At 35.6% G+C, this 15,529-nt stretch overlaps 1 protein-coding gene across 3 annotated transcripts in view; it reads right to left on the reverse strand.

The window, feature by feature from the left end:
* Positions 1–729: 729 nt before the first annotated feature.
* Positions 730–15,529, reverse strand: part of STXBP3 (syntaxin binding protein 3) — a 55,399-nt gene continuing 40,599 nt past the window's right edge. The window contains exons 12-19 of one of the 3 annotated variants that reach the window (XM_047082927.1): positions 13,612–13,677; positions 12,766–12,846; positions 10,017–10,155; positions 9,620–9,726; positions 8,983–9,075; positions 6,508–6,593; positions 2,316–2,464; positions 730–1,534 (exon numbers count right to left, since the gene is read on the reverse strand). In XM_047082927.1, the coding sequence (XP_046938883.1) occupies positions 1,440–1,534; positions 2,316–2,464; positions 6,508–6,593; positions 8,983–9,075; positions 9,620–9,726; positions 10,017–10,155; positions 12,766–12,846; positions 13,612–13,677 (816 nt within the window). In that variant the 3' untranslated portion in view covers positions 730–1,439. Of the gene's footprint in view, positions 1,535–2,315; positions 2,465–6,507; positions 6,594–7,131; positions 7,227–8,982; positions 9,076–9,619; positions 9,727–10,016; positions 10,156–12,765; positions 12,847–13,611; positions 13,678–15,529 lie in introns of those variants that run through there. The other 2 variants (XM_047082929.1, XM_047082928.1) reach the window with 2 other exon arrangements.

Here is a 15,529-nt window from a genome sequence, read left to right on the forward strand (position 1 = left end):
TGTTGACTGTTTACGTTATTGCTAAGGCTTCTGGTCAACAGTATGCTATTAGTAGTTAAGTTTTTGAGGAGTAAATGCAGATTTTCAATTGCGTGGTTGGGGAGGTCAGTGTCCATAAACCCATGTTGTTCAAGGGTCAGCTAGATTTTATTTATTTATTTATTTTTATTTTTTTTAACGTTTTATTTATTTATGAGACAGAGAGAGACAGAGCATGAACGGGGGAGGGTCAGAGAGAGGGAGACACAGAATCTGAAATAGGCTCCAGGCTCTGAGCTGTCAGCACAGAGCCCGAAGCGGGGCTCGAACTCACGAACCGCGAGATCATGACCTGAGCCGAAGTCGGCTGCCTAACCGACTGAGCCACCCAGGTGCCCCAGGGTCAGCTAGATTTTAAACGCACAAATACTTTGACCAGCTATGCCATTGCTAGAAATTTATATTATAAAAATTTGAGTGTTTGCGAAGGTTATGTACCCAAATAATGCAGCATTATATATAAGCAAAACTCTGAAGATGAGTAATATATAAAATTATGGTCCCTAATGTGACAACACTAGGAGGACAGGTTAAAAGAGATATTTGAAATGAAGACATTCCTTTTGTGTAATACCTGTGCAAACACATCCTTATATTATCCAACCTATACAAATATTACATTGTTTTTATAGAATATCAACCCGGGCTATCTTGATGGGAAGATTATGGTGCATTCTTTTTTTTTTTTTGTAACTCTCTGATTTAGAATTTTTAGGTTCCCAACTTCCCTCTCCTCCCCTGCCCCCAAAAAGATAATTTTTGTAACTATACATTTATTTTCTCTTAGAATATTCACAATTAATTTTGGCTTTCTAATTTAAACATACATGACTCTGAAATTACATAAAATTGTGTTCTTTAGAAGTATCTGGGAAGACAGTATACACTGTGAAATTATTTCTATTAAGGACAATACTATTTTACACATAAAAGAAATTATGAATTTCAAATGGAAAAAAACCTGCACTTATAGAAAATCATTCTATCATACACACACTTAAAGTTTTTACTTTTACTACCTTTTCACTTAAAATAATTCTTTCCCAAAAAACTGTATTTCAGTATAAGACAGATAAGCATCTGGTAAGTAATTAATATGTACATAGGTAGTTGTGAAAAATTACCCACAATTCTAATATATTCAGTTCCAAAGGTGAAAAATTTCCTTTTAGAAAGCATTTTAACATTTCTTCTCATCATCTACAAAGCAACAACACTATTTAAATTATTAAACATGGCAAATCCAAAGATATGTAATCATAAAGTCCCTTAAGAAGTATGTTTGAAAAATCATTATTCCATAAAATATTTACAGTGTTAAATTACATGGTAGCAACCTTGTCTTGATCTATTTTAGTTGAACGTATTAATAAGAATCTCCAAAAAAAAAAAAAAAATCCCTATTCATCCTTAATTAAGGAGACTTTATCCTTGGGTTTATTCAGCATCTTTATATCATCCAAAAGCTTTCTGGGTGTTAAAATATGCGTAGAACCTGGTAGGAGAAAAGATAAATTTTCAGAGGCCAGCACTTAAATAGATTCTTCTTGGTTAATTATATTGCCCTGTCCCTCAAATTTGCAAAGTGCCATAGTTTGGAGCAATTTAGCAAAATTTCTATAGGACACGTTCCCGAAATCTGCCTATACCACAATATTTCACGTCCTTCCTCTTCATTGAACAGTAGGCTTAATAATTCACTCCTAGGGCTCTGTCTTCTTTGTGCTATATATTGATATGCTGAACAGCAAAACTGGAAGTTATTCTATCCCTGTGGCAGAACACGATAGTCACTGTTCAACCACAGGATCATTAAGCAGTGCTCTAGATTTAGACCTGGTGTACAAATGTTGCATTCCATAGACGAGGAGAGGTTATATATCAGTGGCTTTGATAAAATTCTTAAAACTAAATTCCACACAAGACTTGCCAATGTCACATCCACAAAAACATTCAAAATATTTCTGTAATAAAAATGTATTTATGTCTCAAAATTTATTTCATAAGAGCAGAACATAATATTTTAAAAGATACTTAATATTTAAATCATATAGTATCTTGAAGCTTATTCCTTCAAAATCAGAGTATTTAAAAATCAAATTATCAAAAAGGTCAACCAGGAAAAACTAGTACATCACATAAAACACACTATGATTAATACCTTTTTGCACTGAACAATTAGTCTTACATATAAAATACAACATAAAGTTTTACATATATATTCTTGCATTTAGTTTGTTTAAAATAAAATTGAAAAGTGGAAAAAAAAGACTTACCAATAATAACTTCACAGGATTTATGTGCCTGAGAAACTTCATAAGCACAACGCATTTCAGAGTATGTAATTCCTCCAATTACAAAAACAATCAGTTTTGAGCCATTTTTCCTGTCCTCTAAATAATTAGCTCTGGGCTTCTGGCGAGCACTAAAAAATAAACACAAACATGTTAAAAACATTTCCAAAACCATAGTGCTTGTAGATTTCTTAAAAAGGCTAATTCAAGCAAACTCAAATTTGGCACCAACTACACTGATTTTATGGAAATGACTTAACTATGGTATGACTGGAGGATCAAGAATTAGATAGGACAGCCCCACTTCAAGTTTAATTTTGATCAGGGGTGCCTGGCTGGCTCAGTTGGAAGATGGTGCAACTCTTGGAATTCTCTCTCCCTCTCTCTACCCCTCCCCTGCTCACTCTCTCTCTCAAAATAAATAAACTTAAAAAAAAAAAAGTGGGGGGATGCCTGGATGGCTCAGTCGGTTAAGCACCTGACTTCAGCTCAGGTTATGATCTTGCAGTTTGTGCATTCAAGCCCTGCAATGGGCTCTGTGCTGACAGTTCAGAGCTTGGAGCCTGCTTCAGATTCTGTGTCTCCATCTCTCTCTGCCCCTCCCCTGCTTGTTCTCTCTCTCTCTCTCTCTCTGTCTCTTTCAAAAATAGATAAAAAAAAAAACATTAATTTTTTTTTTTTTAAAAAGAGTGGTCTTGGGGCGCCTGGGTGGCACAGTCGGTTAAGCGTCCGACTTCAGCCAGGTCACGATCTCGCGGTCCGGGAGTTCGAGCCCCGCGTCAGGCTCTGGGCTGATGGCTCAGAGCCTGGAGCCTGTTTCTGATTCTGTGTCTCCCTCTTTCTCTGCCCCTCCCCCGTTCATGCTCTGTCTCTCTCTGTCCCAAAAATAAATAAACATTGAAAAAAAAAAATTTAAAAAGAGTGGTCTCTGAGGGCTCTCATAAAAAATAAAATATAAAATAAAAAATAAAATAAAACTCTATATACCTGAAAAGTCTATGACTTTCTGGCGTCTTTAAAACCCTCTTGCTTCAGTGCCACTTTCCCCATTTTTTTTAACTTCACAAAGTCACAGACTTCTCAGGTATATTATTTCTTCATATGAAATAAATGAGAGTATCAGCTGTATTTATAGGTATAGGGAGGGAGGCACAGGTATGGATTTGCAGTTGATGTGGTACTGGGACATTCTATGCTGGAACTCACTGAAGTATGATGGCAGGAGATATTGAAGATATATCTGTACTTTTGTGTTACCTGCAGCATTATTCACAATAGCGACGATACAGAAAACACTTAAATGTCTGCTGGTAGAGAAATGGATAAAGAAAATGTAGTGTATATATCCAGTGGAATACTATTCAGCCTTAAAACGAAAAAAAAAAAAGGGAATTCTGCTAATGGCAACACGGATGAACCTGCAGGGCATTACGCTAAGTGAAATTACATTGGACTCAAAGACAAACACTGCATGATCTCACTTCTCTGTGGAATATGAAACAAATTCACAGAAGCAGAGAATAGATTACTGGCTGCCAGGAGTTGGGGGCGGGAAAGGGAAATGAGGTAGTGTTGATCAAAGGACACAAAGTTTCAGTTATGCAAGATGAATTAATTCTGGAGACCTAATGTACTGCCTAGTGACTATAGTTAACAAAAATTATATTGTATATTGAAATTTGCTAAAAGGTTAGATCTTAAGTTATTAAATTAAGCCTTCTCACCCCCCCACCCCCCCACACGCATGCGAAAGAAAATGATAACTTTGTAAAGGTAATAGATACATTAATTAGCTTGTGGTGATCATTTACAATGTACATGTATCAAAATACCAAACTGTAGATCTTGAATATATACAGTGTTTCTAAGTCAATTACACCTCAATAAAGTTGTTTTAAAAAAAGAAAAGATAAAAGGAGTTAGACCTGGGCTACAACTCTGATTCTGTTGCTTTCTAATTCAGTTGCACTTTTCAGCAAGTTACGGAACTTCTTTCTAAACTTCAAGGGTTGTTTCTGGATTAAATGAAAAAATGTACAGGATACACAAAGTATGCAATCTGGTACCAAGGAAACACTCAATAAATAATAGCTATTATTTATATGACACTTCCTCCCCCAGATTGCTCTAGATCTGCACTGTCCAATACAGGAGCCACTAGCTCCATGAGGCTATTAAAATTTTTTTAAAGTTTATTTATTTATTTTGAGAGAGGGAGAGAGAGGGAGAAAGAGAGTGAGCGAGCGTGAGTGGGACAGGGGCAAAGAGAGAGAATACCAAGCAGGCTCTGCACTATCAGCACAGAGCCTGATTCAGGGCTTGAACCCATGAACCATGAGATCATGACCTGAGCCAAAACCAAGAGTCAGACGCTCAACCGACTGAACCACCCAGGTGCCCCAAAGCTACTTAAATGTAACTAAAATTAAATAAAATTAAAAATTCAGTCATACTAGCCACATATCATGTGCTCAACAGCCATATGTGGCTAGTGACTATCATACTATAGAGGACAGATATATGACATTTCCATTACTGCAAGAAAGTTCTACTGGATAGCACTGCTATTCACAGGAATCATGTTCCCACACTTCACTAGTAAAAATTTTGAGCTTTTACTTCAAAAGTAAATATTTCAAAATAAAATTTTTGTACATCTAGGGGCGCCTGGGTGGCTCAGTTGGTTAAGTGTCCGACTTCGGTTCAGGTCATGATCTCATGGTTTGTGGGTTTGAGGCCCTGCATCAGGCTCTGTGCTGACAGCTCAGAGCCTGGAGCCTGCTTCTAATTCTGTGTCTCCCACTCTCTCTGGCTCTCCCTGACTCATGCTCTGTCTCTCTCTCAGAAATAAATAAACATTAAAAAAATATTTTTGGGGGGCGCCTGGGTGGCGCAGTCGGTTAAGCGTCCGACTTCAGCCAGGTCACGATCTCGCGGTCCGGGAGTTCGAGCCCCGCGTCAGGCTCTGGGCTGATGGCTCAGAGCCTGGAGCCTGTTTCCGATTCTGTGTCTCCCTCTCTCTCTGCCCCCCCCCCGTTCATGCTCTGTCTCTCTCTGTCCCAAAAATAAATAAACGTTGAAAAAAAAATTAAAAAAAAAAAAATTTTTTTTAAATTATATGTGTATTGGTGCATATTAATAAAGCTTTAATTTCTCCCTCTTTTGTAAAAATAAATACCCTCAAATCATCTTGTCACCCACTTTGGAGACCATGTTCTAGAGGACCTCTAAGATCCTGCAATGTAGGATCCCATAGTAAACTTTTAATAATGTTCTTGTCTACATCATTTCCATCTGACATCTTAAGGAATGACGAAGGCATCAACAACAGAAAAAAAAAGTAAGAATCAGTAACTGGTTTTGAAAGATGAAACAGGAATTAAGATACACTCATGATTCCCATATAAGATACATCAAGGAGATACTAAAAGTGCAATTTTGGTTTAAAAACTGTTTCCAAAGTAAGAGAATTAGAGTAAGGAAGGAAAAAAAAAAAAAAAAAAAAAAAAGGAAGAAAAATGGGATCATGCTGCTCAAAACAATTATGTGGTTCTAACAATTTTTAAACTTCTGAATAGCAGTTTTGAGGGATTATATTTAATTTGTTTCACATATATGTATAAGATGCTGTGCTAGTGTTTTACATTCTGATAGATTAAACAAATAGTAATTAAAATCCCTAGATCCTAAAAATCTCACTCTAGAAAGCATCTAGAAGCTTTGGTTAAAATAAGAGTGAAACTCTTTTTAAAAGCACAGCTGAAAGTAAACAAGTAAGAGAAATCTCCCAAAGGCCAGCAGTAAAAAGGAAGCTAAAAACTAGGCTGGTAAACTGAGTTGAGGCTTGGTCTGCCTTGTAGAATGTTAGCTTAATCTTGGCAAACAAAGATGTTTACCAGTTTAATGAACAAAGGAGACAAAGCCTTAGGTATTGTGCAAAGTAGGGTCTGGGAGTTGACACCCTGCATTACATAAGATCATGACATTCATTTGTTCTACAGTATGGTATGTTTTCATATTGCTTACCTAGACTCATTTAAAACAGGTCACGGTTAAAGAAAAACTGTCTTTTAAGTCACTATTCTTCCAGAAGAATTCTCAAAATAAGAGTACTTCTCAATGTAAGAGTACTTTCAATTATTAGTCTATAATATCATACTTCTATAGCTTTTACCTTACAGCCCCTGAGCCATTCCATACTGCTGGACACTGGGAACAATATGGCCATTCTTTTGAATCTAATCTATTATCGATGGCATCCTAGGGAAGAAAAAAATTAACACCATCAAAAAAATGTAAATTCCAGGATTTTTTTCTTAATATTTATTTTTGAGAGACACAGAGACAGAACACGAGCCAGGGAGGGACAGAGAGAGAGGGAGACACAGAATCCAAAGCAGGCTGCAGGCTCCAGGCTCTGAGCTATCAGCACAGAGCCCAACACGTGGCTTGAACCCATGAACCATGAGATCATGACCTGGGCCGAAGTGGGACACTCAACCGACTAAGCCACCCAGGTGCCCCCTCCAGGATTTTTTATTTGTATGTTTTACATAAAACTCAAAATTTGTGTTAACAATTAAGGAACCTCAAGATATATAAATATTTAATAAAATAAGGTTAACCCTCTCTCTGAAACTTACAAACCTTACTTGCTTCAAAAATTAATGCAATCCTTTATTTACTTATTAAATTAATATTTACTGAATGTCTAAGTTTCATTTGGAGGGTCTACTGGTGTAAGGATTACAGAGACTTTATCAAAACCTTTATCTCTAGAGCACTACAGGTTTCTAAATACCATCCTAGTCCTGACATACCTCTTAGGCTACTGGAGAGTCCAGGTTTTGCCCTTCATTGCAATGGCTCTAAAATAAAATGTGCGCTCCTGACCTAGGGGTAATCAAGACAATCCAAGGGGATGAGAGAAGTTTTCCTTTATGTTTAAAAAAATTTTTTTAAGGGTTACATTTTATAATATACTTATATGTATGGGTATACTATATACATACATTATGCTTTATCAGTACAGTAATGCATAGTTCACAAATAGTTCATATGCTATAACTCATGTTCATAATTTTTATGGTTAAGTGTACATGATTAAAACAGTTTGGAGACCACTGCTTTACAGCATGGTAGTATAATAGGTATCAGTAGGTGGGCACAAGGAATGAACACAAGGTACTGAGTAGTCCAAGAATATTTCATTAAGATTGTAAGAAGCCTAACTTGCATGTAAGTAAGTAAAGTAACTAAATAAATAAATACATAAATAAAAAGATTGTAAGAAGCAAAGAAACCAAGTTTCAGGAGAAATCTTGAAGGCCTTAGAATGTCACTGAGCCAAAAATAGACTATTTTTTAATTAACATGCAAATCCTTGTTACAGGGTTCAGGATAGTCAATTCTCATTTTAAAAGTACTAGCCAAGGGCCACCTGGGTGGCTCAGTCAGTTAAGTGTCCGACTCTTGATTTTGGCTCAGGTCATGAACTCAAGGTTCAAGAAATCAAGCCCTTTGTCAGGCTCTCTGCTGGCAGCGCCGAGCCTGCTTGGGATTCTCTTTCTCTGTCCCTCCCCTGCTCACGCTCTCTTGCTCTCAAACATTAAGAAATATATTTTTTTAAAGTACTAGCCAAGAAAGACTACTTAATTCTACATCCTTGTTATGGATAGGGAAAAAAATTGTATGCTATATAACAAAGTCTAAATTCTTTAAACTTTTCATCTATGTTAAACATGTATGAATGACATAAAATTAGCCAAGCAAAACAGGAAAATCATAGTAATAAATTATAAACATTTAGTTCCCAAAGCAAAATAGAAATTGGGGTTTAAGTCAAAGGAAAATTGGAATAAATAGAACTATATGATTATAACTGAAGAATCAATGCCATGATTTTATTGTTCATAATATAATTTTTATTAGTTCATTTTCTAATTTCCTATAAATGAATATTAATTTCTAAAAGGGAACAGTATTAAAGGCATAAACCATCTGTTGGATATAACAGCAAACTACAATTTACAATTTACAGTTTAATATCACAAATACATTTCCAAGAATACTAGAGTGTAACTTTTTTTTAATGTTTATTTTTGAAAGAAAGAGAGTGTGAGCATGAGAGGGGCAGAGAGAGAGGGAGACATGGAATCCGAAGCAGGCTCCAGGCTCTGAGCTGTCAGCACAGAGCCCGACGCGGCGCTTGAACTCATGAGCAGTGAGATCATGACCTGAGCTGAAGTCGGATGCTTAACTGACTGAGCCAGCTAGGTACCCCTGGAGTCTAACACTTTCTAACAGTGGTAACATACAAATGTTATTTTGTTGAACTTTCATTCAAATAAATTATTTATATTTATGCTACATAGAGTTATTAAAACAATAGTTTTTTTCATAAGGCAGTATGTGTACTTATTTTTATCTTGAGGCCATTAGTGTGTAAGTTTGTTTGATATCTTCACAGAAAGAATCTTCAAGTTTCCTTTCTTCCCCTGACCCCAGATACAGCCTTCTTTTGTGAACTCTCCGAGTAGTGCAGAAAATTCCTGACCCATAGATATGCTCAGACTGACAAATATACAAAGAGTAAAGAATACTCTACAGAAAGGCGCTTAGCGTATAAGTAAAATTTAATGAATTATACCTCCAAAATATCTTTGATAAAAGGTGTCCATCGGGAGAGTTGAAAAGTTTCTTCTGTAGACCTATCCTTTCTTAATGGTTTGCCTTGTTGAGACTAATACAAATAGAGGAAAAAATTAAAAACCAGTAATTTTATTTAGTAATATTCACTTATTACATTTTCTTAAAAACATACATAATTTACAGCAAATACTATGTGTATTTGACTTAGAACTAAGAGTGGAAATGCTTACTCAAAAAAAAATCTGAATAGGAGTGGTCACAAAATTTCACAGTATTTTGTGCTCTAATGACAAAATTTGTAATAGTATCAGAAATTATATTTACTCAAAAGTGCTATAAAACTTGATGGTAAAGACTGGGAGTCTAAACAGAATTCTTTCAAAATTTGCTATAAATGAATCATACAGAAAAGTATAAGAGCAAATTACAACAGAAAACAAAAGATACAAATTCACTAGAAAATGTACTTGTACAAATTACTCATATACAGAAAATAAAATTAAAATTTTTCTACTTACCAAATCTATCGAGTGAAATTAAGACTATCCACATGGATTTCCCATATGAGGAAACATATTTAATGTAAACACACACATGCATGTATATAAATATATACCAAATGTAAGATTTCTTACTGGGGGGACAATGGGAACACCAAGGTAACTCCAGTTACGGATCATGTCACTCTCATTTTCTATCTTTACGTTCTGGATCAACCTGTCCAAATTTTCTTCTGTAGTTCCTTAGATAAAAATATATGAGTGAACAGTCACATAATTGCTACACAATCATCTCTAGGTTTCAGGTAGTACACATTAATAAAGCTTTTTAAATAAAAAACAAATGTTTAATTACATACCCCCTTTGGTGTTCTCCCAATTTCCTATTTTTCTTTATGTTTATCTTAACCAACTTCAGCTACTATCTTTGAATTTTCTAAGACTTTCTTATGATGAATAGTGAAGTACTTAATTATAAAGTGATTTTAGAGCTGAGTATTTCAATATATTCGTGAAATAAAGTCTCAATTACCATTAATACTGAAGATGTAAAGTAGAATCGCTCTTATTTTATCGTAATTATCATGATTTTTGTTGAGTAGAACTGGAAGAAGTACTCGCATAGAATCTTTCACTTTCTGTCCTTCTGCATCAGTTCCAAGTGCCAGGTCCTTAATGAAAATTAAATACAGTCAGCGGCCTACAATCCAAATTCATTTTTTTAATTAAAAACATCTTAAACCCAAGGGTGCCTGGCTGGCTCAGTCAGTAGAGTGTGAGACACTTGATCTCGAGGTTGTAAGTTCAAGTCCCATGTTGGATGTAAAGATTACTTAAAAATAAAATCTTTTTAAAAATACCTTAAATTATGCCAAATTTTAATGTAACACTGATGATACTTCACAAAAAAGCAGGCATCACTTGTAAACTATTGACTGTCTAAAATATAAAAAGTCAAAAAATAATTCAAAGAAAATCATTAATCTAAACCTATGCTAATATGGTAGCCTTGAGCCACATGTGGTCAATGAGCATTTGAAATGTGACTAGACTAAATTAAGATGTGCTTACAAGTGAAAACACCAGATTCTGAAGACTCAGTTTTTAAAAAGGAATGTAAAATATTTCACTAATAATTTTATATTGATTACATGTTGAAATAACATTTTGAATTTATTATGTTAGGTCAAGTATATTACTAAAATTAACTATATATGTTTCTTTTTATGTTTTAACATGATTACAGCTGACCCTTGAACAACATAGGTTTGAAGTGTGTGGGTCCACTTATACATGGATTTTTCCTTTTCCTTTTTTTTTTTTTAAGTTTATTTATATTTAGAGAGAGAGACAGAGAGAGTGAGCAAGCATGAGTGGGGGAAGAACAGAGAGGGAGGGAGAGAGAGAATTCCAAGCAGGTTCTGTGCTGACAAAGCACAGAGCCTGACACAGTTTGTGGGTTTGAACCCACAAACCCTAAGATCATGACCTGAGCCAAAATCAAGAGTTAGATGCTTAACTGACTGAGCCACTCAGGCACCCTGGATTTTTTCAATAAATATAGCACAGGACTTTATTTTTATTTTTTTTTTTAGTTTTTATTTAAATTCCAGTTATTTAACATACAGTGTAGTATTAGTTTCAGGTGTAGAATTATGTGATTCATCATCACTTAAATACAATACCCAGTGTTCATCATAACAAGTGCCCTCCTTAATATCCATGACCCATCTAGCCCATCCACCCACTCCCCTCCCCTCCCCTCCCCTCCAGTTAACTATCAGTTTGTTCTCTAAGTTTCTTGGTTTGCCTCGCTCTATTTCCCTTCCCCATCAATGTTCATTTGCTTTGTTTCTTAAATTCCACATATGAATGAAATCATATGGTATTTGTCTTTCTTGGACTTATTTTGTTTAGCTTAATAGTCCCTTGCTCCATCCACATTGTTGCAAATGGCAAGATTTCATTCTTTTTTTTATGGCTGGGTAATATTCCTGTGTGTGTGCGTATACACACACACACACCACTTCTTTATCCATTCCTCAGTCGATGGACACTTGGGCTCTTTCCATAATTTGGCTATTGTTGAACATGCTATAAATACTGGGGTGCATGTGGCCCTTGGAATCAGTATTTTTGTATACTGTGGGTAAATACCTAGTAGTGCAATTGCTAGATCATGGGGTAGTCCTATTTTTAATTTTTTGAGGAACCTCCATACTGTTTTCCAGAGTGGCTGCACCAGTTTAGCACAGCACTTTTGTTTTATTTCATTTTAATTAATTAATCAATTTAGAGGGAGAATGTATGTGTGAATGTGCAGGCACATGAGTGGGGGAGGGGTAGAGAGACCACAACCTGAGCCGAAATCAAGAGTTGGACGCTCAACTGAGCCACCCAAGCACCCCAGCACAGTACTTTAAATGTATTTTCTCTTATGATTTTCTTAGAAACATTTCATTTTCTCTAGCTTACAATATCATAAGAATACAGTATATAATATGTATAACATATAAAATATGTATTAATCAACTGCTTATGTTATCAGTAAGGCTTCTGGCCAACAGATGTTATTAGTAGTTAAGTTTTGGGGGAATCAAAAGTTATACATGGATTTTTTACTGTGTGGGCGGTCAGCGCCCCTGATCCTTGTTCAAGAGTCAACTGTACTATAATATTTAAAATTACATGGGTTATCTGGATGGCTCAGTTGGTTAAGCATCTGACTCTTGGTTTTGGCTCAGGTCATGATCTCACGGTTTGTGGGTTTGAGCCCTACATCAGGCACTGTGCTGATGATGCAGAGTCTGCTTGGGATTCCCTCTCTCCCTGTCTCACTGCCTCTCTCTCTCTCTCTCTCTCTCTCAAATAAACATTAAAAAAATTAAAATCACATGTGGTTTGCATTCTATTTCTCTTTGCACTAAATAGTTTGGCATTAAAGAGGGGCCTCTAAAACAAGTTAAATGTGCCAATGCAGTACTCTGTAGGATGCTGCATTAAATGTTGTACCTACTGAGAAAGGCCTGCCAACAGTGCTACTCTGAAACAATGTTCTAAATACTTAAATTATTCCATTTAACCAAAAACGCATAATCACAGATTAGGAGGAACTGCTTACTATGATACTTATAGCTACATGATAATGTTGGTGAATAGTGATGTATTTAAATACTGCCTAGTTGAGTCCCCTTCTAAGAGAGATTTTGTGGTTTAGCACACCTTACAAAGTTCATTCCGGAAATGTATTAGGACATACGTATTTCTCACTCTGCACATACCTGTTCACTTTTGCAGAGCTTTTCTATATTAGGCTTGAATTTATTCATGCAATCTTCTGCTAAGTTAAGATGGACAACTTGCTGAAAAACAAATCAATCATTTAAATCATTTTAATTTCTTTTTAAGCAACTGATAATACTAAACTTGTAAGATGGGCCTGAAGGAAATTATGGGCTTAGGCAGAAAGTAGGTACTGTGTAAAGCAAGGAAAATAGCTCAAGAAAAAGAAAAAAGTGACAATTAACATGGTCCACAGGAGACAATCAACAGACAGCAAAAAACAGAAGGGTTGAGTATGTGTTGGGTTTAAGAGTAATGAAAAAGAAGCAGAGAAAGAAAAACAGCTAAGTCCTTAAAGTTTGAATTTATATTATTGGTTCTTGATTAGGGTGCCATATGATAAAAAATTAGTTAAAATTATTCTGATAATGACTCATAAGAAAGAATGATACACCACTACCAACAACAACAAAAGTTTACCTACCAACGTGGCTTAACTGCTCTTAACTACTAACACATAACTATTAAGGAACCAAGTAGAGTAACAACCAATGGTCAATCCAATATTAAATTTTCTTATTAAGTTGATAAATACAAAATTCTCTGTCTGGCTGTTCAAGACAAAGGTATAAAAAGTTTAAGCTGGATTTGGATGAATCTACATTATATACAGAGAATACTACTGGAGAAGCTTAAGTATTTGGAAAATTTCCCAGACCTAGACTAAAATTTTAGAGGTTAACTAACACCAACTATCCCATGACACCCACTACTAAACCTGACTATAGAACTGGACGACTAATAAACTAAAAATGATAAAGTATCTCATGTACAATACTGCTTACCTTAGTAATCTGTTTACGGAAATGGGGCATCTTTTTCATCAGCTGCGCAAGAGCACTAAGTGATGTCTAGAAAAAAATCAAACATTTTTAAAGCAAACTTATAATTCTGGTATTTTATATAAAAATTTTTAAATCTTGTAGTTTTATTGTTACTTTTCTAAGTATTTGGCAAATTAAAAAAATTCAAGAGGCTTCCAGTTTCAGTCACAATAAAGTAGCTAATTTCAAAATTATTCTACCTCCATAAACAAAAATAGAATTGGACAAAGTAAATAAGACAACTCTCAGGCAATGGCTGAGAAAAACTGCTCACAGCTAAGATACGTAAGCAGAAGAAAGCGCACTGAAGGCAATCCCTGCACTTACCCTAGCTTTTCCCTTGAGCACTTTAGAAAACATGGTGAAAGGAAATAGAATTCAACTAAAAAGCACTAGTCTCTCCAGGCAGAGGAAAAAGAGGTCAGAGTTTGGGGCTGGTGAGATAGGGTTTGGGGGGCAGGGTGCTAGGAAAGAGCCAGTCACAACATAACTCAAAGATATAACTCAAAGAAGGGTTGTCTTTGGATCCCTGGCCAAACACCAACCTGCACATGTAAAGGGCAAAACTTTTAAAGGTCTAACACAGAGGGGCACCTGGGTGGCTCAGTTGGCTAAAAGCATCCAACTTTGGCTCAGGTCATGATCTCACAGTTCGTGGGTATGAGCCCCACGTGAGACTCTGTGCTGACAGCTCAGAGCCTGGAGCCTGCTTCAGATTCTGTGTCCCCCCCTCTCTCTGCCCCTCCACTGCTTGCGCTCTGTCTCTGTCTTTCAAAAATAAATAAAACGTGAAAAAAAAAACTTCAAAAAAAAAAAAAAAAAGGCCTACTAGAGAACAATGGTGGGTGCCTAAATGCTGAACAGAGATTTCAGAGGGGTCTTAGTGCTAAGAAAATACTGGCATTCTCTGATCCGAAGAAGACAGTGTTAAGGGAATATCCCCAGAGATTAAGTTCTAGTCTAGGACTATGTCTCTGAACTAAAGGAAATATGCTAACCATAACAGTGCCTGACATGAAGTGGCAATAAAATTAAGATTATTCATCAGCAAATTAAATCCCTGCCAGAACAGAACTCAATACTCTTTGCAGGGAGAACATCATCTAGAGCTTCTGCAATGTAATCTGTGATGTCTAACATACACAAAAATATTACTGGACATATAAGACAAAAAAAGTGATCAATATTGAATAGTAAAAGTAGACTCAAGACAAAGAAGATGCGGTATATATACACAATGGGATACTACCAGATGTAAACAAAGAATGACATCTTGCCGTTTGCAACAACATGGATGGATCTAGAGGGTATAATGCTAGTGAAATAAGTCAGAGAAAGACAAATATCATATGATTTCACTCATGTGGAATCTAAAAAACAAAAGAACAAAGAAAAGAAGAGACAAACCAAAAAAACCAGACTCTTAACTGCAGAGAACAAACTGATGGTTACCAGAGAGAACATGGGTGGAGGGATGGGTGAAACAGGTGAAAGGGATTAAGAGTACACTTATCATGATGAACACTGAATCATATATGGAATTGCTGAATCACTATATTGTATACCTGAAACTAATATAACACTGTACGTTAACTATACTGGTATTAAAAAAAAAAAAAAGGTAGACCCAGGACAATCCAGATGTTGGAGTTAGCAGACAAGGAATTCAAAAATAGCATATTTATGTTAAAGAAAACAGAGGAAAAGATGGACTAAATGGATAAAAAGATACAGTACTTCAATAGAAAATTAGAATTTATTTAAAAAATTCAATGGATGTCTTGGAACTAAATGCGATATTAGAAATCAAAAACATAGTGATTCCTTTACAATGCTGGAGGGACTATCAAATAGTACAGCCACAGTATTTTGGAATTTT

This window comes from Lynx rufus, unplaced genomic scaffold, assembly GCF_022079265.1.
Source record: "Lynx rufus isolate CCGP_SWC_20201006 ecotype Redwood Valley unplaced genomic scaffold, mLynRuf1.p SCAF_2, whole genome shotgun sequence".
In the NCBI taxonomy this organism is placed as follows: domain Eukaryota; kingdom Metazoa; phylum Chordata; class Mammalia; order Carnivora; family Felidae; genus Lynx; species Lynx rufus.